Here is a 24,687-nt window from a genome sequence, read left to right on the forward strand (position 1 = left end):
TTGTTATCTTGCCTGCCAAGCCTATCCTGTCATTTGCGGACAGTTTCATTTTTCTTTGATCTTATTGAGGACTGCTCTTGCAAACACATTAGCCCCTAGTGTTTGCCTCACGCAGAGTCCCATACAGCACGGCTCCAGGGGATTCTGATTCTACCCACGGAGGAGAGCCCACAGCCGCCCGTCTGGGAATTTGGATATCATCCGGCTACAGCGTACTGACTGCTGAATTAAATGTCAGTCTGCCTATTCGCACCTCTTTCAATAAGGGTGCCAATACTCTTGTGAGTACATTACCATTTGTTATTGTCTCAGTGTGACTCTCTTTGTCTGGAACTTATTTGCACTATGAGGCGCTGTCTTTCTTTGCACCTACCCTAAAAAGCGGCCGGCCTATTCTCTCAAAAGCAAGCAACGTATTTATAAGGTTTTATCTTTTATTTTACAAATTTACTCTGCAGTCACGTGCATTCATAAATGATCTCCCCCAACACTTTAATGATATTACATAAAGTCAAAATATGACCACTTTACAATTTCAAATTAGAATTCCGGTTGTATGCTCTAATGATGTTCAATAGGAATATGTGAAAAGAAGAAACAAAATTCAAACTCATTTGTGACCTGTTAAGCTTTTTTGAAGTTATATTCTACAATTCATGGTGTCCGTCATATATTAAAAGAATGAAGTTTTTAAATGTATTACATTAAATAGGTGCTCTGAGCTTTCGCTGATGCATAGATCTAACACAGACCGGTATTTTGCACAACCAGAATTTTTTTTCTTGCAAGTCTTCAATATCTCTGATAAAACCAATCCAGTATTGCTTCATGTGTGGCTTTAAAAGCAATAAAACAAATGCCACCTGCTGCTTATGCTTCTCAATATCCATTAGCAACACAACATCACAGTGCAACGAAAGCAACATCCTTTATTAAAGGGTTTGGAATCAAGCAGAGCTGTGCAGATGAGAACTCAGTCCGTTCTCCCTTTCCTTTTTTTCCTCCCAGTCTGTGCACCTCTTTGAGCCGCTCTTACCATGCCTTTGAACTGGCCTTGCATCTTTGCCTTTTTCCTGTGGAAGAGGAAAACAGTAACACAATTAAATAATCTTAGAGGGAAAAATATGACTTAGAACAAAATTGTGTTTGAAGAGAGGCCTACTTAAATGTTACTAAAAAATATCTGATGTATCAGAAATTTTTAAAGGGACACTAGAGTCAAAATTAAACTATCATGATTCAGAAAGAACATGCAGTTCTAGAAGAATTACCAATTTACTTCCATTATCACATTTTGCAGTATTTTTATATGCACTCTGAGGAGCCAGCTACTACTAAGCATGTGCACAAATTCCCAGTGTATACATTTACTAGTCTGTGATTGGATGATAGCGATCACATGATACGGGGGGGGGGGGGCAAACAGAAGGAGGTGTTACATTTGTTAGAAAGAAATCTACTGCTTATTTAAGATTCAGATTGTATTGTGTTTTATTATGCACTTGTTAATTATGCAATTCTACTGTAATGGTCATTTAAGTTGATGATGGCCATCTGTCAACCAAAAATGCATATCAATGCATCTGTCTTACCAATATATTTAACAGCAGAAAGAATGATATATGTAATCCAGTAGTGATTCACATTACCCAAAAAGAACAATCAGAAACTATAACTATTACTTTAGTTCTATTAATCCAACCAAGGTTTCCCTACAGACTTTTGAATAAAGACATTTTGTACCTTCTGTTCAGGTTGGATTTATTTAATGGGATGTATGCGTACGGATCATGTTTGCCCTTCTGTTTCACATCACCTTTACCACTCTGAAAAGAAAAAAAATAACTATAAAGTTCAGTAAGATTAACCTATAAATCTTTATCTAAATTTGCAGACAATGAGAAACAAGAATACTGGCTACATAATTCTGTATTCTATTGTTTTTTTCTAAAAGGTAAGATCGAAGAACAGCACCTATATGTTGCATCCCTGTGAAATGAACATAGTAAAAATACATACTGTAGTATTCAAAATCAAAGCAATGTCTTAAACTGCGAGTTGCAACCCCGTATGGGGTTGCGTAAACCTAATGTGGGGGTCGTGAAAACAAAAATCAAGGATGCCTGTTGTCCATATTTTATTGTGCATATGCAAGCGCACAAAAATGTCGGCGATCTTAAGGCCAGTCTTAGGGGTGTGCGACCTGTGCCATCGCACAGGGCACACACTCTTCCCTCCTCCACGGCAGCACAGTCACTTTCTCCCAGCACACAGTGCTGCTCAGGAGAGAAGACTGAGCCCTGCAGAGAAGGTCCTTGCCCAGCAGGTATGGGCATACAAAGGGGGGGGGGGGGGAGAATAAGCATGGGAGGGAGGGTATGAGAATGGAAGGGGGGTATGAATATTAGGGGTATAGAAGGGGCAGTGAGCATGGAAGGGGGGAGTATGAGCATGGAAGGGGGGAGTATGAGCATGGAAGGGGGGAGTATGAGCATGGAAGGGGGGGAGAATGAGCATGGAAGGGGGGGAGAATGAGCATGGAAGGGGGGGAGAATGAGCATGGAAGGGGGGGAGAATGAGCATGGAAGGGGGGAGAATGAGCATGGAAGGGGGGAGAATGAGCATGGAAGGGGGGAGAATGAGCATGGAAGGGGGGAGAATGAGCATGGAAGGGGGGAGAATGAGCATGGAAGGGGGGAGTATGAGCATGGAAGGGGGGAGTATGAGCATGGAAGGGGGGAGTATGAGCATGGAAGGGGGGAGTATGAGCATGGAAGGGGGGAGTATGAGCATGGAAGGGGGGAGTATGAGCATGGAAGGGGGGAGTATGAGCATGGAAGGGGGGAGTACGAGCATGGAAGGGGGGAGTATGAGCATGGAAGGGGGGAGTATGAGCATGGAAGGGGGGAGTACGAGCATGGAAGGGGGGAGTATGAGCATGGAAGGGGGGAGTATGAGCATGGAAGGGGGGAGTATGAGCATGATTTATTATCAGTAAATGTTTGAATTGTATACCTATTTTATATAACCGGGGTCACGTAAAAATGTCTCGCGTGCAAAGGGGTAGCGAGTGGAAAAAAGTTTAAGAAGCCCTGTTCTAAATCATAAAAGCAAAACTTCATATATTATGTCTATATCCATTAAATTAAATAAACATGAAAGTCAAAATTAAACTTTCATGGTTAAGATAGTGAATGCAATTTTAAGAGATTTTTCAATTCTAATATCAAATTTGCTTTAATCTTCGGGTATCATTTGTTGAAAAGCATACACAGGAAGGCTAAAGAGCAACAATACACTACTGGGAGCTAGCTTTCGATTGGTGGCTACAAAAAGATGCCTTGTCATTTGCAGATGTGTTCTGCTAGGTCCCAGTAGTGCATAGCTAATTTGGATCTGACAGCATTTAACCCCTTTGCAGGATCCCTTTAACTATATCCTGTGACTAATAATGCTCTTTGTCAACCACTGCAGTAAACACAAATATAAGTAGACTTATTCCCCACAGTACCTTGGATTTGTAATTTGCTCCATATGCTGGCTTTTTGAAGAGTGGCCGGTGTATTCCTGAGCCTCCAGCTGTAGAATAGATGTAATGAGAATGTAAAATACATACATTTAAAAACTACACTTGAGCTATGCCCAAAGAAAAATGAATGGAAAAGGTAGTAGCACTGATAAATATGTAACATAGCACAGTGTTGAAAATAATATGCAATGTGGCTCTTTGTTCATTTTTTTTTTTTGCATAAACAAACCCTCTTTAACCTGTCATGGTCTGAAGAGTTATTCAGTCCAGGGTGAATATCACAAACAATAGTATTTGATAACATTGTAATATCTTCAGTAGTTATTCTGGCTTCCTGTTTGCAATGCATTGAAGAGCGTTGTGCATTGCCAGAGATGAACTTATGCTTCACTTATAACCAGAGGCTCTATATCTGTAAACTCCCACAAATGGAAAGCAAACTGCATTGTTATAGGAAGGGAATGAACAATTTATGTGAAATTAAAAAGATTTCAAGGATACTAAGCAGCCAGTAACGCTTTTAGAAGGTGATTAAAGGGACACTAAACCCTAAAATGTTCTTTCATTATTCAGATAGAGAATACAAATTTAAACAGCATTAGAATTGACTTCTATTATTTATTTTGCTTCATTTTTTAGATATTCTTAGTTGAAGAAAAAACAATGCACATGGGTGAGCCAATCACCCCAGGCTTCTATGTGCAGGAACCAATCAACAGCTACTGAGCCTATCTAGATATGCTTTTCAGCAAAGAATATCAAGATAATAAAACAAATTAGATAATAGAAGTAAATTAGAAAGTTGTTTAAAAATGCATGCTCTTTCTAAATCCTGAAAGAACAAATGTGGGTTTCATGTTGTGTGTCTACAGAATATGTAGTTTAAAGTAAAAAGTTAGGGTCCAGACCAGTGTTCCCTCTAAAGCCAGCAGTGAAATTGTTAATAAGGGAACCACATATTGCAGCCTGCATTGTGTAGTGTTTGCTAATTGCTCTGTTCAACTGTTTCACTGCTGGGCCACTCACAAAACTGGCCTTAGAGGGAACACTGATCAAGACCCTAACTTTTTACTTTAAAAGATATATAACATTGTGCTCTTGTCTGTGGCGTTACTTATGAGAGAGAGCAATGATTGGCTAAAATGCAAGACTGTCAAAATAACAGATAAGGAGGCAGTCTGCAGAGGCTTAGATACAAAGTAATGAGAGGTAAAAAGTCTATTAACATAACTGTGTTGGTTATGCAAAACTGAGGAATGGGAAATAAAGGTAATATCTTTTTAAACAATAACAATTCTGGAGTAAACTGTCCCTTTAAACTACATATTCATCAAAGATTTGTCAAGCCCTGATACAGGAGGATTGGCAGTTATTAACATACTATGCTGAAAAAGAAACCATAGACAAAGTTTTAGATGTCCAATAATAGTACTTTTAAAATTAAAGGGACATGAAACAACATTTTTCTTTCATGTTCCTGAACATATATTTTTAAACAGCTTTCCAATTTACTTCTATTGTCAAGTTGTCTTCATTATCTTTGTATCCTTTGTAGGGGGATGCTGAACACATTGGAAAGTCAAAGACAAGAGCCCTATATGTGCAGCCACCAATCAGCAGCTAGCTCAAAGCTCCTGAGCCTACCTAGGTATGCTTTCCAATAAAGGCTACAAAGAGAACTAAGCAAATTAGATAGATATTAGAATTACACTGTATTACACTGAATTATCAAGGAAAATTTGGGGCTCATGCCCCTTTAATATTAAGCATAAAGGAGTAAATAAAATGCCAAGAAATGCAGAAGAATTAGCTATGCAAATAGCAAGACAACATGTCATTTGTTTTCAAGGGCAATTCAATTTAAACTTTAAAATAAAAAAAACCCATTTAGTTTTGATATGCATTGTGTTATTTGGAAATGCCAACTACTCAGAGACAGCAGACGTTCTGAAGCAAAAACAAATGTGCCAAATCAAATGACAGCATATACCCGTCACTAACAGCTCCCTGTCTCTAGTATACGCTATTATTAATGCACAATGACCAGCAAGCTGCTTCACATAAATGCTGACCATTACTGGCTTTATTCTGTGAAACAAAATGTTCCTTCAACAAACGTGTGAAATTCTGAATAAACTCCCACGCTGTTCAGCCACATAATTACCAAAGTGGTGCTTTGTATCTGAATTTTAACTGCCAATCTCCGAGTACACCAAGCAAAAGTTTTAATGGATAGAGAACTGAAAATGCTGCATTCTTTAAACCAGGACTGGGTAAACCTGTCTGGAATTTTCAGTTTTAACACTGAGTATTTGATACATGCACATTCTATTGAGAGTACTTAGTACACAAACCTACACGCACTAAACCTACACGCACTATATGCAAACATCCTTAAAAAAATAAAGGGACAGTTATCAACGTTTTGCTCCAATTTTCTAATAGATTTTATGTATCTGCAGAATGTTATTAGTACAGATTAACACCTTATTTGCTGCAATTCGTTTTCAACTATCAAAATACTCCCACCACTGTTTCGATTTGGAGGAGCCAATTCAGGCTCGAGTCTGACAGGGCTTGCCGCCACTGTTGTGTTAAATCTTCATTGTTTGGCTTTGGCAAAGAAGATAAGATAGACTGCAAATTAGAGACTTGTGTGGCAAGTATAGGATTGTGAATCCTGCAATATGTGCTTTCAGTTTTCAAGACCAGAAAATCCACAAGCTTCAAAAACGCTAGCATTTACCATCACTAGAAATAAAGGCCACATTCATCAGTTTAAAAAAAATTGTCTTTATTTTGCCGCAGCTTCACTACTTAGCTAAGCAGCTTCGACGGCCCTGCTAATTTTTTAATGAGGCGATATTTCCATCTCTTAGCCAATAGCCTTGCAAGGCAATCAGCATTATGCTGTAGGAACACATGGCTATCGGCTAAGAGGTGGAAACATCAACTCATTGAAAAAATTAGCAGGGCTGTGGGCCACAAGAGCCGATAGGCTTAGCAGTGAAGTCGCGACAAAAGGAAATTTATGCTTACCTGATAAAACAAAAATTATGCTTACCTGATAAATTTATTTCTCTTGTGGTGTATCCAGTCCACAGATTCATCCATTACTTGTGGGATAATCTCCTTCCCAACAGGAAGCTGCAAGAGGATCACCCACAGCAGAGATGTCTATATAGCTCCTCCCCTAACTGCCACCCCCAGTCATTCGACCGAAGACAAGCAAGAGAAAGGAGAAACTATAGGGTGCAGTGGTGACTGTAGTTTAAAAAATAAATAACACCTGCCTTAAAATGACAGGGCGGGCCGTGGACTGGATGCACCACAAGAGAAATAAATTTATCAGGTAAGCATAAATTTTGTTTTCTCTTGTAAGGTGTATCCATTCCACGGATTCATCCATTACTTGTGGGATACCAATACCAAAGCTATAGGACACGGATGAAGGGAGGGACAAGGCAGGCGCTTAAACGGAGGGCACCACTGCCTGTAAGACCTTTCTTCCAAAAACAGCCTCCGAAGAAGCAAAAGTATCAAATTTGTAGAATTTAGAAAAGGTATGAAGCGAAGACCAAGTCGCCGCCTTACAAATCTGTTCAACAGAAGCCTCATTTTTAAAAGCCCATGTGGAAGCTACTGCTCTAGTGGAATGAGCTGTAATTCTTCTCAGGAGGCTGCTGGCCAGCAGTCTCGTAAGCAAAGTGGATTATGCTTCTTAACCAAAAAGAAAGAGAAGTTGCCGAAGCCTTTTGGCCTCTCCTCTGTCCAGAGTAAACCACAAACAAAGCAGATGTTTGACGAAAATCTTTAGTGGCTTGTAAATAGAATTTTAAAGCACGGACCACATCAAGATTGTGTAATAGACGTTCCTTCTTTGAAGAAGGATTAGGACATAGTGAAGGAACAACAATCTCCTGATTGATATTCTTATTAGATACCACCTTAGGAAGAAACCCAGGATTGGTACGCAACACTACCTTATCAGCATGGAAAATGAGATAAGGAGAATCACATTGTAAAGCCGATAACTCCGAAACTCGTCGAGCCGAGGAGATAGTTACCAAAAACAGAACTTTCCAAGACAACAGCTTGATATCTATGGAATGCAAAGGTTCAAACGGAACCCCTTGAAGAACTTTAAGAACTAAATTTAGACTCCATGGTGGAGCAACAGGTTTATACACAGGCTTGATTCGAACTAAAGCCTGACAAAACGCCTGAACGTCTGGAGTATTAGCCAGACGCTTGTGCAAAAGAATAGACAGAGCAGAAATCTGTCCCTTTAAGGAACTAGCCGACAATCCCTTCTCCAATCCTTCTTGGAGAAAAGATAATATTCTAGGAATCCTGACCTTACTCCATGAGTAACCCTTGGATTCACACCAAAGAAGATATTTACACCATATCTTATGATAGATTTTCCTGGTAACCGGCTTTCGAGCCTGAATTAAGGTATCAATGACCGATTCAGAGAAACCACGCTTTGATAAAATCAAGCGTTCAATCTCCAAGCAGTCAGACACAGAGAAATTAGGTTTGGATGGTTGAAAGAACCCTGAAGTAGAAGGTCCTGCCTCAGCGGCAGGGTCCATGGTGGACAGGATGACATGTCCACCAGGTCTGCATACCAAGTCCTGCGTGGCCACGCAGGTGCTATCAAAATCACCGAAGCTCTCTCCTGCCTGATCTTGGCAATCAGACGAGGGAGCAAAGGAAACGGTGGAAACACATAAGCCAGGTTGAAGGACCAAGGCGCTGCTAGAGCATCTATCAGCGTTGCCTTGGGGTCCCTGGACCTGGTCCCGTAACAAGGAAGCTTGGCGTTCTGGCGAGACGCCATGAGATCCAGTTCTGGTTTGCCCCAAAGTTGAATCAACTGAGCAAATATCTCCGGATGGAGTTCCCATTCTCCCGGATGAAAAGTCTGCCGACATAGAAAATCCGCCTCCCAGTTCTCGACACCTGGGATATGGATAGCTGATAGATGGCAAGAGTGAACCTCTGCCCATAGAATTATCTTTGAAACCTCCAACATTGCTAGGGAACTCCTTGTTCCCCCCCTGATGGTTGATGTAGGCTACAATCGTGATATTGTCCGACTGAAATCTGATGAACCTGACCCCAGCTAGCTGAGGCCACGCCTGAAGAGCATTGAAAATCGCTCTTAGTTCCAGAATGTTTATCGGAAGGAGTGCCTCCTCCTGAGTCCATGAGCCCTGAGCCTTCAGGGAGTTCCAGACTGCACCCCAGCCCAGAAGGCTGGCATCTGTCGTTACTATAGTCCAATCTGGCCGGCGGAAGCTCATCCCCTTGGACAGATGGACCTGACATAGCCACCAGAGAAGAGAATCCCTGGTTTCTTGATCCAGATTTAGTAGAGGGGACAAATTTGTGTAATCCCCATTCCACTGACTGAGCATGCAAAGTTGCAGCGGTCTGAGATGTAGGCGGGCAAACGGTACTATGTCCATTGCCGCTACCATTAAAACGATTACTTCCATACACTGAGCCACTGAAGGACGAGAAGTGGAATAAAGAACACGGCAAGTTTTGACAATCTGGCCTTCGTTAGGTAAATCTTCATTTCTACCAAATCTATCAGAGTCCCTAGGAATGAAACTTTTGTTAGAGGTGATAGAGAACTCTTTTCTTCGTTCACCTTCCACCCATGGGACCTCAGAAATGCCAGAACAATGTCCGTGTGGGACCTTGCGATTTGAAAAGTCGACGCCTGTATCAGAATGTCGTCTAAGTAAGGGGCTACTGCTATACCCCGCGGCCTTAGGACCGCTAGAAGGACCCTAGAACCTTTGTAAAGATTCTTGGTGCCGTGGCCAACCCGAAGGGAAGAGCCACAAACTGGTAGTGCCCGTCTAGAAAGGCAAACCTGAGAAAACAATGATGATCTTTGTGTATCGGGATGTGAAGATTAGCATTTTTTAGGTCTACGGTAGTCATATATTGACCCTCCTGGATCATAGGAAGGATGGTTCGAATAGTCTCCATCTTGAAGGATGGGACTCTGAGAAATTTGTTTAAGATCTTGAGATCTAATATTGGTCTGAATGTTCCTTCTTTCTTGGGAATCACAAACAGATTTGAATAGAAGCCCTGCCCCTGTTCCTCCTGCGGAACTGGGTGGATGACTCCCATAACTAGGAGGTCTCTAACACAATGTAAGAATACCTCTCTCTTTATCTGGTTTACAGATAAATGTGAGAGATGAAATCTCCCTTTTGGGGGAGAGGTTTTGAATTCCAGAAGATAACCCTTGGACACAATTTCCAATGCCCAGGGATCCTGGACATCTCTTGCCCAAGCCTGGGCGAAGAGAGAGAGTCTGCCCCCTACTAGATCCGTTTCCGGATTGGGGGCTGCTCCTTCATGCTGTCTTAGAGGCAGCAGCAGGCTTTTTGGCCTGTTTCCCCTTGTTCCAAGCCTGGTTAGGTCTCCAGACCGGCTTAGACTGGGCAAAAGTTCCCTCTTGTTTTGTGTTAGAGGAAGTTGAAGCTGCGCCACTCTTGAAGTTTCAAAAGGGCCGAAAACTAGACTGTTTGGTCCTTAATTTGTTGGACCTGTCTTGAAGGGCGTGACCTTTTCCTCCAGTGATGTCAGAAATTATCTCCTTCAGTCCAGGCCCGAATAGGGTCTGTCCTTTGAAGGGAATGTTAAGAAGTTTGGACTTTGAAGTCACGTCAGCTGACCAGGATTTAAGCCATAGAGCCCTACGCGCCTGAAAAGCAAAACCTGAAGTTTTAGCCGTTAGCTTGGTTAAATGAACAACGGCGTCAGAAACAAATGAATTGGCTAGCTTAAGGGCCTTAAGCTTGTCAATAATATCTTCCAACGGGGTTTCAACCTGTAGAGCCTCCTCTAGAGACTCAAACCAGAAAGCCGCAGCAGCAGTGACTGGGGCAATGCATGCAAGAGGCTGGAGAATAAAACCTTGTTGAATAAAAATTTTCTTAAGGTAACCCTCTAATTTTTTGTCCATTGGATCTAGAAAAGCACAACTGTCCTCGACAGGGATAGTGGTACGCTTAGCTAGAGTAGAAACTGCTCCCTCCACCTTAGGGACCGTCTGCCACAAGTCCCATGTAGCAGCGTCTATAGGAAACATCTTTTTAAAAACAGGAGGGGGAGAGAACGGTACACCTGGTCTATCCCATTCCTTAGTAATAATTTCAGAAAACCTCTTAGGGATTGGAAAAATATCAGTGTAAGTAGGTACTGCATAGTATTTATCCAATCTACATAATTTCTCTGGGACTACAATAGCGTCACAGTCGTCCAGAGTTGCTAAGACCTCCCTGAGCAACATTCGGAGGTGCTCAAGCTTAAATTTAAATGTAGACATATCAGAATCAGGTTGAAGTATCTTCCCTGAATCAGAAAAACCACCCACAGATTGAAGCTCCCCTGCTTCAGCTTCAGTACATTGTGATGGTGTATCAGACATAGCCACTAAAGCGTCAGAAAGCTCTGTATTTATTCCAGTCCCAGAGCTGTCTCGCTTTCCTTGCAATCCTGGCAGTTTAGATAATACCTCTGTAAGGGTATGATTCATAACTGCCGCCATGTCTTGTAAGGTATACGCAATGGGTGCGCTAGATGTACTTGGCGTCCCCTGAGCGGGAGTTATAGGTTCTGACACGTGGGGAGAGTTAGACGGCATAACTTCCTCCTTGTCAATTTCTTCTGGTGATAAATTTTTTAAAGCCAGAATATGGTCTTTGTAATCTATAGTAAAATCAGTGCATTTGGTACACATTCTAAGAGGGGGCTCCACAATGGCTTCTAAACATAATGAACAATGAGTTTCCTCTATGTCAGACATGTTTAAACAGACTAATAATGAGACCAGAAAGCTTGGAAAACACTTTAATAACTGTGAACAAGCAAAAAATAAAAACGGTACTGTGCCTTTAAGAGAAAAAAACAAACACAGAAACTGCAAAACAGTGAAAAAAGCAGTAAATTCTACGAAATTTTTACAGTGTGTATAATAGACTGAAATAGCATTGCACCCACTTGCAAATGGATGATTAACCCCTTAGTTTCAAAACCGGATCAAAAAAATGATATAACCGTTTATAAACAGTCACAACCAACTGCCACAGCTCTACTGTGGCTCCTACCTGTCCATACAACAACTTTGGAAGGCACAAAAACCCTTTAGAGGGGTCCAATATCTCAGGGGACTCCTTCAGGGAAGCTGGATGTCTCAAGCTGCAAAAAACATAATTTATGTAAGAACTTACCTGATAAATTCATTTCTTTCATATTAACAAGAGTCCATGAGCTAGTGACGTATGGGATATACATTCCTACCAGGAGGGGCAAAGTTTCCCAAACCTTAAAATGCCTATAAATACACCCCTCACCACACCCACAAATCAGTTTAACGAATAGCCAAGAAGTGGGGTGATAAGAAAAAAAGTGCGAAGCATATAAAATAAGGAATTGGAATAATTGTGCTTTATACAAAAAAATCATAACCACCACAAAAAAGGGTGGGCCTCATGGACTCTTGTTAATATGAAAGAAATGAATTTATCAGGTAAGTTCTTACATAAATTATGTTTTCTTTCATGTAATTAACAAGAGTCCATGAGCTAGTGACGTATGGGATAATGACTACCCAAGATGTGGATCTTTCCACACAAGAGTCACTAGAGAGGGAGGGATAAAATAAAGACAGCCAATTCCTGCTGAAAATAATCCACACCCAAAATAAAGTTTAACAAAAAACATAAGCAGAAGATTCAAACTGAAACCGCTGCCTGAAGAACTTTTCTACCAAAAACTGCTTCAGAAGAAGAAAATACATCAAAATGGTAGAATTTAGTAAAAGTATGCAAAGAGGACCAAGTTGCTGCTTTGCAGATCTGGTCAACCGAAGCTTCATTCCTAAACGCCCAGGAAGTAGATACTGACCTAGTAGAATGAGCTGTAATTCTTTGAGGCGGAATTTTACCCGACTCAACATAGGCAAGATGAATTAAAGATTTCAACCAAGATGCCAAAGAAATGGCAGAAGCTTTCTGGCCTTTCCTAGAACCGGAAAAGATAACAAATAGACTAGAAGTCTTACGGAAAGATTTCGTAGCTTCAACATAATATTTCAAAGCTCTAACAACATCCAAAGAATGCAATGATTTCTCCTTAGAATTCTTAGGATTAGGACATAATGAAGGAACCACAATTTCTCTACTAATGTTGTTGGAATTCACAACTTAAGGTAAAAATTCAAAAGAAGTTCGCAACACCGCCTTATCCTGATGAAAAATCAGAAAAGGAGACTCACACGAAAGAGCAGATAATTCAGAAACTCTTCTAGCAGAAGAGATGGCCAAAAGGAACAAAACTTTCCAAGAAAGTAATTTAATGTCCAATGAATGCATAGGTTCAAACGGAGGAGCTTGAAGAGCTCCCAGAACCAAATTCAAACTCCAAGGAGGAGAAATTGACTTAATGACAGGTTTTATACGAACCAAAGCTTGTACAAAACAATGAATATCAGGAAGAATAGCAATCTTTCTGTGAAAAAGAACAGAAAGAGCGGAGATTTGTCCTTTCAAAGAACTTGCGGACAAACCCTTATCTAAACCATCCTGAAGAAACTGTAAAATTCTCGGTATTCTAAAAGAATGCCAAGAAAAATGATGAGAAAGACACCAAGAAATATAAGTCTTCCAGACTCTATAATATATCTCTCGAGATACAGATTTACGAGCCTGTAACATAGTATTAATCACGGAGTCAGAGAAACCTCTATGACCAAGAATCAAGCGTTCAATCTCCATACCTTTAAATTTAAGGATTTCAGATCCGGATGGAAAAAAGGACCTTGTGACAGAAGGTCTGGTCTTAACGGAAGAGTCCATGGCTGGCAAGATGCCATCCGGACAAGATCCGCATACCAAAACCTGTGAGGCCATGCCGGAGCTATTAGCAGAACAAACGAGCATTCCCTCAGAATCTTGGAGATTACTCTTGGAAGAAGAACTAGAGGCGGAAAGATATAGGCAGGATGATACTTCCAAGGAAGTGATAATGCATCCACTGCCTCCGCCTGAGGATCCCGGGATCTGGACAGATACCTGGGAAGTTTCTTGTTTAGATGAGAGGCCATCAGATCTATCTCTGGAAGCCCCCACAATTGAACAATCTGAAGAAATACCTCTGGGTGAAGAGACCATTCGCCCGGATGCAACGTTTGGCGACTGAGATAATCCGCTTCCCAATTGTCTACACCTGGGATATGAACCGCAGAGATTAGACAGGAGCTGGATTCCGCCCAAACCAAAATTCGAGATACTTCTTTCATAGCCAGAGGACTGTGAGTCCCTCCTTGATGATTGATGTATGCCACAGTTGTGACATTGTCTGTCTGAAAACAAATGAACGATTCTCTCTTCAGAAGAGGCCAAAACTGAAGAGCTCTGAAAACTGCACGGAGTTCCAAGATATTGATCGGTAATCTCACCTCCTGAGATTCCCAAACTCCTTGTGCCGTCAGAGATCCCCACACAGCTCCCCAACCTGTGAGACTTGCATCTGTTGAAATTACAGTCCAGGTCGGAAGAACAAAAGAAGCCCCCTGAATTAAACGATGGTGATCTGTCCACCACGTTAGAGAGTGCCGAACAATCGGTTTTAAAGATATTAATTGATATATCTTCGTGTAATCCCTGCACCATTGGTTCAGCATACAGAGCTGAAGAGGTCGCATGTGAAAACGAGCAAAGGGGATCGCGTCCGATGCAGCAGTCATAAGACCTAGAATTTCCATGCATAAGGCTACCGAAGGGAATGATTGAGACTGAAGGTTTCGACAGGCTGTAATCAATTTTAGACGTCTCTTGTCTGTTAAAGACAAAGTCATGGACACTGAATCTATCTGGAAACCCAGAAAGGTTACCCTTGTTTGAGGAATCAAAGAACTTTTTGGTAAATTGATCCTCCAACCATGATCTTGAAGAAACAACACAAGTCGATTCGTATGAGACTCTGCTAAATGTAAAGACGGAGCAAGTACCAAGATATCGTCCAAATAAGGAAATACCACAATACCCTGTTCTCTGATTACAGACAGAAGGGCACCGAGAATCTTTGTGAAAATTCTTGGAGCTGTAGCAAGGCCAAACGGTAGAGCCACAAATTGGTAATGCTTGTCTAGAAAAGAGAATCTCAGGAACTGATAATGATCTGGATGAATTGGAATATGCAGATATGCATCCTGTAAATCTATTGTGGACATATAATTCCCTTGCTGAACAAAAGGCAATATAGTCCTTACAGTTACCATCTTGAACGTTGGTATCCTTACATAACGATTCAATAATTTTAGATCCAGAACTGGTCTGAAGGAATTCTCCTTCTTTGGTACAATGAAGAGATTTGAATAAAACCCCATCCCCTGTTCCGGAACTGGAACTGGCATAATTACTCCAGCCAACTCTAGATCTGAAACACAATTCAGAAATGCTTGAGCTTTCACTGGATTTACTGGGACATGGGAAAGAAAAAATCTCTTTGCAGGAGGTCTCATCTTGAAACCAATTCTGTACCCTTCTGAAACAATGTTCTGAATCCAAAGATTGTGAACAGAATTGATCCAAATTTCTTTGAAAAAACGTAACCTGCCCCCTACCAGCTGAACTGGAATGAGGGCCGTACCTTCATGTGAACTTAGAAGCAGGCTTTGCCTTTCTAGCAGGCTTGGATTTATTCCAGACTGGAGATGGTTTCCAAACTGAAACTGCTCCTGAGGACGAAGGATCAGGCTTTTGTTCTTTGTTGAAACGAAAGGAACGAAAACGATTGTTAGCCCTGTTTTTACCTTTAGACTTTTTATCCTGTGGTAAAAAAGTTCCTTTCCCACCAGTAACAGTTGAAATAATAGAATCCAACTGAGAACCAAATAATTTGTTTCCCTGGAAAGAAATGGAAAGTAGAGTTGATTTAGAAGCCATATCAGCATTCCAAGTCTTAAGCCATAAAGCTCTTCTGGCTAAGATAGCCAGAGACATAAATCTAACATCAACTCTAATAATATCAAAAATGGCATCACAGATGAAATTATTAGCATGCTGGAGAAGAATAATAATATCATGAGAATCACGATTTGTTACTTGTTGCGCTAGAGTTTCCAACCAAAAAGTTGAAGCTGCAGCAACATCAGCCAATGATATAGCAGGTCTAAGAAGATTACCTGAACATAGATAAGCTTTTCTTAGAAAAGATTCAATTTTTCTATCTAAAGGATCTTTAAACGAGGTACCATCTGACGTAGGAATGGTAGTACGTTTAGCAAGGGTAGAAATAGCCCCATCAACTTTAGGGATTTTGTCCCAAAATTCTAACCTGTCAGGCGGAACAGGATATAATTGCTTAAAACGTTTAGAAGGAGTAAATGAATTACCCAATTTATCCCATTCCTTAGCAATTACTGCAGAAATAGCATTAGGAACAGGAAAGACTTCTGGAATAACCGCAGGAGCTTTAAAAACCTTATCCAAACGTATAGAATTAGTATCAAGAGGACTAGAATCCTCTATTTCTAAAGCAATTAGTACTTCTTTAAGTAAAGAGCGAATAAATTCCATCTTAAATAAATATGAAGATTTATCAGCATCAATCTCTGAGACAGAATCCTCTGAACCAGAAGAGTCCAAAGAATCAGAATGATGGTGTTCATTTAAAAATTCATCTGTAGAGAGAGAAGATTTAAAAGACTTTTTACGTTTACTAGAAGGAGAAATAACAGACAAAGCCTTCTTTATGGATTCATAAACAAAATCTCTTATGTTATCAGGAACATTCTGCACCTTAGATGTTGAGGGAACTGCAACAGGCAATGGTACATCACTAAAGGAAATATTATCTGCTTTAACAAGTTTGTCATGACAATTATTACAAACAACAGCTGGAGGAATAGCTACCAAAAGTTTACAGCAGATACACTTAGCTTTGGTAGATCCAGCAGGCAGTGGTTTTCCTGTAGTATCTTCTGGCTCAGATGCAACGTGAGACATCTTGCAATATGTAAGAGAAAAAACAACATATAAAGCAAAATAGATCAAATTCCTTATAAGACAGTTTCAGGAATGGGAAAAAAATGCCAAACATCAAGCTTCTAGCAACCAGAAGCAAATGAAAAATGAGACTGAAATAATGTGGAGACAAAAGCGACGCCCATATTTTTTGGCGCCAAATAAGACGCCCACATTATTTGGCGCCTAAATGCTTTTGGCGCCAAAAATGACGCCACATCCGGAACGCCGACATTTTTGGCGCAAAATAACGTCAAAAATGACGCAACTTCCGGCGACACGTATGACGCCGGAAACGGAAAAGAATTTTTGCGCCAAAAAAGTCCGCGCCAAGAATGACGCAATAAAATGAAGCATTTTCAGCCCCCGCGAGCCTAACAGCCCACAGGGAAAAAAGTCAAATTTTTGAGGTAAGAAAAAATATGATAATTTAAAGCATAATCCCAAATATGAAACTGACTGTCTGGAAATAAGGAAAGTTGAACATTCTGAGTCAAGGCAAATAAATGTTTGAATACATATATTTAGAACTTTATAAATAAAGTGCCCAACCATAGCTTAGAGTGTCACAGAAAATAAGACTTACTTACCCCAGGACACTCATCTACATGTTTGTAGAAAGCCAAACCAGTACTGAAACGAGAATCAGTAGAGGAAATGGTAAATATAAGAGTATATCGTCGATCTGAAAAGGGAGGTAAGAGATGAATCTCTACGACCGATAACAGAGAACCTTATGAAATAGACCCCGTAGAAGGAGATCACTGCATTCAATAGGCAATACTCTCCTCACATCCCTCTGACATTCACTGCACGCTGAGAGGAAAACCGGGCTCCAACTTGCTGCGGAGCGCATATCAACGTAGAATCTAGCACAAACTTACTTCACCACCTCCCTTGGAGGCAAAGTTTGTAAAACTGATTTGTGGGTGTGGTGAGGGGTGTATTTATAGGCATTTTAAGGTTTGGGAAACTTTGCCCCTCCTGGTAGGAATGTATATCCCATACGTCACTAGCTCATGGACTCTTGTTAATTACATGAAAGAAACTACTGTGCAATAAGGCGCGAAAATAGGCCCCTCCCAACATGTACTCATAGTGAGAGGGCCTTAAAAAACTATCACTAGGCAAAATTTAGTCAGCCATGTGGAAAAACTGGGCCCCAGAATAAAGTTTTATCACCATATGTAATAAACGTTTATATACATCAAGCAAAAGTTATATCTATTAAGTAATGAGAGTAAATAACAAAAATATTACCCTTTACAGCAAATATACCAGTCGTTATTAAATCACTGTAATCAGGCTTACCTTAAATAAATCAGGCACTGTCAGCATTTTCTAGCTTATCATCTCTCTAGAAAAATTTAAAACGGCACATACCTCAGATCAAGTAATCCTGCACGCTATTCCCCCAGCTGGAGTTACCCATCTCTTCAGTTTTGTGTGAGAACAGCAGTGGATCTTAGTTACAAACCGCTAAGATCATCAAAAACCTCAGGCAGACTCTTCTTCAACTTTCTGCCTGAGGCTAAAATAGTATAACTCCGGTACCATTTGAAAATAAAACTTTTGATTGAAGATAAACTACATTCATTCACCACATCTCTCTAGCTACTTCCCTTGTAGAGAGCTGCAAGAGAATAACTGGGGGTGGCAGTTAGGGGAGGAGCTATATAGACAGCTCTGCTGTGGGTGATCCTCTTGCAGCTTCCTGTTGGGAAGGAGAATATCCCACAAGTAATGGATGAATCCGTGGACTGGATACACCTTACAAGAGAAATGTATTTCTTTTTTGACACGATGAGTCCACAGATCATCTTAATTACTAATGGGATATTCACCTCCTGGTCGGCAGGAGGCGGCAAAGAGCACATCGTAGAGCTGTTAAATAGCTCCTCCCCTACCTCCCACTCCAGTCATTAGACCGAAGTTAAGGAAAGAAAGGAAAAGCCTAGGTGCAGAGGTGTCTGAAGTTTAAAATAACCAACAACCTGTCTTGCAAGAACAGGGCGGGCCGTGGTCTCATCGTGTCAAAAAATAAATACATTTATCAGGTATGCATAAATTTTCTTTTCTTTTTTAAGACACAATGAGTCCACAGATAATCTTAATTACTAATGGGATCCAATACCCAAGCTAGAGTACACAGATGATATGGGAGGTACAAGACAGGGCACCTAAATGGAAGGCACCGCTGCATGAAGAACCTTTCTCCCAAAAGCGACCTCAGCCGAGGCAAAAACAGAATTTATGTTTACCTGATAAATTACTTTCTCCAACGGTGTGTCCGGTCCACGGCGTCATCCTTACTTGTGGGATATTCTCTTCCCCAACAGGAAATGGCAAAGAGCCCAGCAAAGCTGGTCACATGATCCCTCCTAGGCTCCGCCTACCCCAGTCATTCGACCGACGTTAAGGAGGAATATTTGCATAGGAGAAACCATATGGTACCGTGGTGACTGTAGTTAAAGAAAATAAATTATCAGACCTGATTAAAAAAACCAGGGCGGGCCGTGGACCGGACACACCGTTGGAGAAAGTAATTTATCAGGTAAACATAAATTCTGTTTTCTCCAACATAGGTGTGTCCGGTCCACGGCGTCATCCTTACTTGTGGGAACCAATACCAAAGCTTTAGGACACGGATGAAGGGAGGGAGCAAATCAGGTCACCTAAATGGAAGGCACCACGGCTTGCAAAACCTTTCTCCCAAAAATAGCCTCAGAAGAAGCAAAAGTATCAGACTTGTAAAATTTGGTAAAAGTGTGCAGTGAAGACCAAGTCGCTGCCCTACATATCTGATCAACAGAAGCCTCGTTCTTGAAGGCCCATGTGGAAGCCACAGCCCTAGTGGAATGAGCTGTGATTCTTTCGGGAGGCTGCCGTCCGGCAGTCTCGTAAGCCAATCTGATGATGCTTTTAATCCAAAAAGAGAGAGAGGTAGAAGTTGCTTTTTGACCTCTCCTTTTACCAGAATAAACAACAAACAAGGAAGATGTTTGTCTAAAATCCTTTGTAGCATCTAAATAGAATTTTAGAGCGCGAACAACATCCAAATTGTGCAACAAACGTTCCTTCTTTGAAACTGGTTTCGGACACAGAGAAGGTACGATAATCTCCTGGTTAATGTTTTTGTTAGAAACAACTTTTGGAAGAAAACCAGGTTTAGTACGTAAAACCACCTTATCTGCATGGAACACCAGATAAGGAGGAGAACACTGCAGAGCAGATAATTCTGAAACTCTTCTAGCAGAAGAAATTGCAACTAAAAACAAAACTTTCCAAGATAATAACTTAATATCAACGGAATGCAAGGGTTCAAACGGAACCCCCTGAAGAACTGAAAGAACTAAATTGAGACTCCAAGGAGGAGTCAAAGGTTTGTAAACAGGCTTAATTCTAACCAGAGCCTGAACAAAGGCTTGAACATCTGGCACAGCGGCCAGCTTTTTGTGAAGTAACACAGACAAGGCAGAAATCTGTCCCTTCAGGGAACTTGCAGATAATCCTTTTTCCAATCCTTCTTGAAGGAAGGATAGAATCCTAGGAATCTTAACCTTGTCCCAAGGGAATCCTTTAGATTCACACCAACAGATATATTTTTTCCAAATTTTGTGGTAAATCTTTCTAGTTACAGGCTTTCTGGCCTGAACAAGAGTATCGATAACAGAATCTGAGAATCCTCGCTTCGATAAGATCAAGCGTTCAATCTCCAAGCAGTCAGCTGGAGTGAAACCAGATTCGGATGTTCGAACGGACCCTGAACAAGAAGGTCTCGTCTCAAAGGTAGCTTCCAAGGAGGAGCCGATGACATATTCACCAGATCTGCGTACCAAGTCCTGCGTGGCCACGCAGGAGCTATCAAGATCACCGACGCCCTCTCCTGATTGATCCTGGCTACCAGCCTGGGGATGAGAGGAAACGGCGGGAACACATAAGCTAGTTTGAAGGTCCAAGGTGCTACTAGTGCATCCACTAGAGCCGCCTTGGGATCCCTGGATCTGGACCCGTAGCAAGGAACTTTGAAGTTCTGACGAGAGGCCATCAGATCCATGTCTGGAATGCCCCACAGCTGAGTGACTTGGGCAAAGATTTCCGGATGGAGTTCCCACTCCCCCGGATGCAATGTCTGACGACTCAGAAAATCCGCTTCCCAATTTTCCACTCCTGGGATGTGGATAGCAGACAGGTGGCAGGAGTGAGACTCCGCCCATAGAATGATTTTGGTCACTTCTTCCATCGCCAGGGAACTCCTTGTTCCCCCCTGATGGTTGATGTACGCAACAGTTGTCATGTTGTCTGATTGAAACCGTATGAACTTGGCCCTCGCTAGCTGAGGCCAAGCCTTGAGAGCATTGAATATCGCTCTCAGTTCCAGAATATTTATCGGTAGAAGAGATTCTTCCCGAGACCAAAGACCCTGAGCTTTCAGGGATCCCCAGACCGCGCCCCAGCCCATCAGACTGGCGTCGGTCGTGACAATGACCCACTCTGGTCTGCGGAATGTCATCCCTCGTGACAGGTTGTCCAGGGACAGCCACCAACGGAGTGAGTCTCTGGTCCTCTGATTTACTTGTATCTTCGGAGACAAGTCTGTATAGTCCCCATTCCACTGACTGAGCATGCACAGTTGTAATGGTCTTAGATGAATGCGTGCAAAAGGAACTATGTCCATTGCCGCTACCATCAACCCGATCACTTCCATGCACTGAGCTATGGAAGGAAGAGGAACGGAATGGAGTATCCGACAAGAGTCTAGAAGTTTTGTTTTTCTGGCCTCTGTCAGAAAAATCCTCATTTCTAAGGAGTCTATTATTGTTCCCAAGAAGGGAACCCTTGTTGACGGAGATAGAGAACTCTTTTCCACGTTCACTTTCCATCCGTGAGATCTGAGAAAGGCCAGGACAATGTCCGTGTGAGCCTTTGCTTGAGGAAGGGACGACGCTTGAATCAGAATGTCGTCCAAGTAAGGTACTACAGCAATGCCCCTTGGTCTTAGCACAGCTAGAAGGGACCCTAGTACCTTTGTGAAAATCCTTGGAGCAGTGGCTAATCCGAAAGGAAGCGCCACGAACTGGTAATGTTTGTCCAGGAATGCGAACCTCAGGAACCGATGATGTTCCTTGTGGATAGGAATATGTAGATACGCATCCTTTAAATCCACCGTGGTCATGAATTGACCTTCCTGGATGGAAGGAAGAATAGTTCGAATGGTTTCCATCTTGAACGATGGAACCTTGAGAAACTTGTTTAAGATCTTGAGATCTAAGATTGGTCTGAACGTTCCCTCTTTTTTGGGAACTATAAACAGATTGGAGTAGAACCCCATCCCTTGTTCTCTTAATGGAACGGGATGAATCACTCCCATTTTTAACAGGTCTTCTACACAATGTAAGAATGCCTGTCTTTTTATGTGGTCTGAAGACAACTGAGACCTGTGGAACCTCCCCCTTGGGGGAAGTCCCTTGAATTCCAGAAGATAACCTTGGGAGACTATTTCTAGCGCCCAAGGATCCAGAACATCTCTTGCCCAAGCCTGAGCGAAGAGAGAGAGTCTGCCCCCCACCAGATCCGGTCCCGGATCGGGGGCCAACATTTCATGCTGTCTTGGTAGCAGTGGCAGGTTTCTTGGCCTGCTTTCCCTTGTTCCAGCCTTGCATTGGTCTCCAAGCTGGCTTGGCTTGAGAAGTATTACCCTCTTGCTTAGAGGACGTAGCACTTTGGGCTGGTCCGTTTCTACGAAAGGGACGAAAATTAGGTTTATTTTTTGCCTTGAAAGGCCGATCCTGAGGAAGGGCGTGGCCCTTACCCCCAGTGATATCCGAGATAATCTCTTTCAAGTCAGGGCCAAACAGCGTTTTCCCCTTGAAAGGAATGTTAAGTAGCTTGTTCTTGGAAGACGCATCAGCCGACCAAGATTTCAACCAAAGCGCTCTGCGCGCCACAATAGCAAACCCAGAATTCTTAGCCGCTAACCTAGCCAATTGCAAAGTGGCGTCTAGGGTGAAAGAATTAGCCAATTTGAGAGCATTGATTCTGTCCATAATCTCCTCATAAGGAGGAGAATCACTGTCGACCGCCTTTATCAGCTCATCGAACCAGAAACATGCGGCTGTAGCGACAGGGACAATGCATGAAATTGGTTGTAGAAGGTAACCCTGCTGAACAAACATCTTTTTAAGCAAACCTTCTAATTTTTTATCCATAGGATCTTTGAAAGCACAACTATCCTCTATGGGTATAGTGGTGCGTTTGTTTAAAGTGGAAACCGCTCCCTCGACCTTGGGGACTGTCTGCCATAAGTCCTTTCTGGGGTCGACCATAGGAAACAATTTTTTAAATATGGGGGGAGGGACGAAAGGAATACCGGGCCTTTCCCATTCTTTATTAACAATGTCCGCCACCCGCTTGGGTATAGGAAAAGCTTCTGGGAGCCCCGGCACCTCTAGGAACTTGTCCATTTTACATAGTTTCTCTGGGATGACCAACTTGTCACAATCATCCAGAGTGGATAATACCTCCTTAAGCAGAATGCGGAGATGTTCCAACTTAAATTTAAATGCAATCACATCAGGTTCAGCTTGTTGAGAAATGTTCCCTGAATCAGTAATTTCTCCCTCAGACAAAACCTCCCTGGCCCCATCAGACTGAGTTAGGGGCCCTTCAGAAATATTAATATCAGCGTCGTCATGCTCTTCAGTATCTAAAACAGAGCAGTCGCGCTTACGCTGATAAGTGTTCATTTTGGCTAAAATGTTTTTGACAGAATTATCCATTACAGCCGTTAATTGTTGCATAGTAAGGAGTATTGGCGCGCTAGATGTACTAGGGGCCTCCTGAGTGGGCAAGACTCGTGTAGACGAAGGAGGGAATGATGCAGTACCATGCTTACTCCCCTCACTTGAGGAATCATCTTGGGCATCATTGTCATTGTCACATAAATCACATTTATTTAAATGAATAGGAATTCTGGCTTCCCCACATTCAGAACACAGTCTATCTGGTAGTTCAGACATGTTAAACAGGCATAAACTTGATAACAAGTACAAAAAACGTTTTAAAATAAAACCGTTACTGTCACTTTAAATTTTAAACTGAACACACTTTATTACTGCAAATGCGAAAAAACATGAAGGAATTGTTCAAAATTTACCAAATTTTCACCACAGTGTCTTAAAGCCTTAAAAGTATTGCACACCAAATTTGGAAGCTTTAACCCTTAAAATAACGGAACCGGAGCCGTTTTGAACTTTAACCCCTTTACAGTCCCTGGTATCTGCTTTGCTGAGACCCAACCAAGCCCCAAGGGGAATACGATACCAAATGACGCCTTCAGAAAGTCTTTTCTAAGTATCAGAGCTCCTCTCACATGCGACTGCATGCCATGCCTCTCAAAAACAAGTGCGCAACACCGGCGCGAAAATGAGGCTCTGCCTATGCTTTGGGAAAGCCCCTAAAGAATAAGGTGTCTAAAACAGTGCCTGCCGATATTATTATATCAAAATACCCAGATAAAATGATTCCTCAAGGCTAAATATGTGTTAATAATCAATCGATTTAGCCCAAAAAAAGTCTACAGTCTTAATAAGCCCTTTTTGAAGCCCTTATTTACAATCGTAATAAACATGGCTTACCGGATCCCAGAGGGAAAATGACAGCTTCCAGCATTACATCGTCTTGTTAGAATGTGTCATACCTCAAGCAGCAAGAGACTGCTCACTGTTCCCCCAACTGAAGTTAATTGCTCTCAACAGTCCAGTGTGGAACAGCCATGGATTTTAGTGACGGTTGCTAAAATCATTTTCCTCATACAAACAGAAATCTTCATCTCTTTTCTGTTTCTGAGTAAATAGTACATACCAGCACTATTTCAAAATAACAAACTCTTGATTGAATAATAAAAACTACAGTTAAACACTAAAAAACTCTAAGCCATCTCCGTGGAGATGTTGCCTGTACAACGGCAAAGAGAATGACTGGGGTAGGCGGAGCCTAGGAGGGATCATGTGACCAGCTTTGCTGGGCTCTTTGCCATTTCCTGTTGGGGAAGAGAATATCCCACAAGTAAGGATGACGCCGTGGACCGGACAC

General features: G+C 41.8%; 1 protein-coding gene across 1 annotated transcript in view; it reads right to left on the bottom strand.

The window, feature by feature from the left end:
- Positions 1-416: 416 nt before the first annotated feature.
- LOC128640146 (RRP12-like protein) overlaps positions 417-24,687 on the bottom strand; it is a 213,700-nt gene continuing 189,429 nt past the window's right edge. The window contains exons 32-34 of the mRNA XM_053692506.1: positions 3,512-3,579; positions 1,744-1,826; positions 417-1,073 (exon numbers count right to left, since the gene is read on the bottom strand). Coding sequence (XP_053548481.1) covers positions 974-1,073; positions 1,744-1,826; positions 3,512-3,579 — 251 coding nt within the window. The 3' untranslated portion in view covers positions 417-973. The remainder of the gene's footprint in view (positions 1,074-1,743; positions 1,827-3,511; positions 3,580-24,687) is intronic.

This window comes from Bombina bombina, chromosome 9, assembly GCF_027579735.1.
Source record: "Bombina bombina isolate aBomBom1 chromosome 9, aBomBom1.pri, whole genome shotgun sequence".
NCBI classification, from domain to species: Eukaryota; Metazoa; Chordata; class Amphibia; order Anura; family Bombinatoridae; genus Bombina; species Bombina bombina.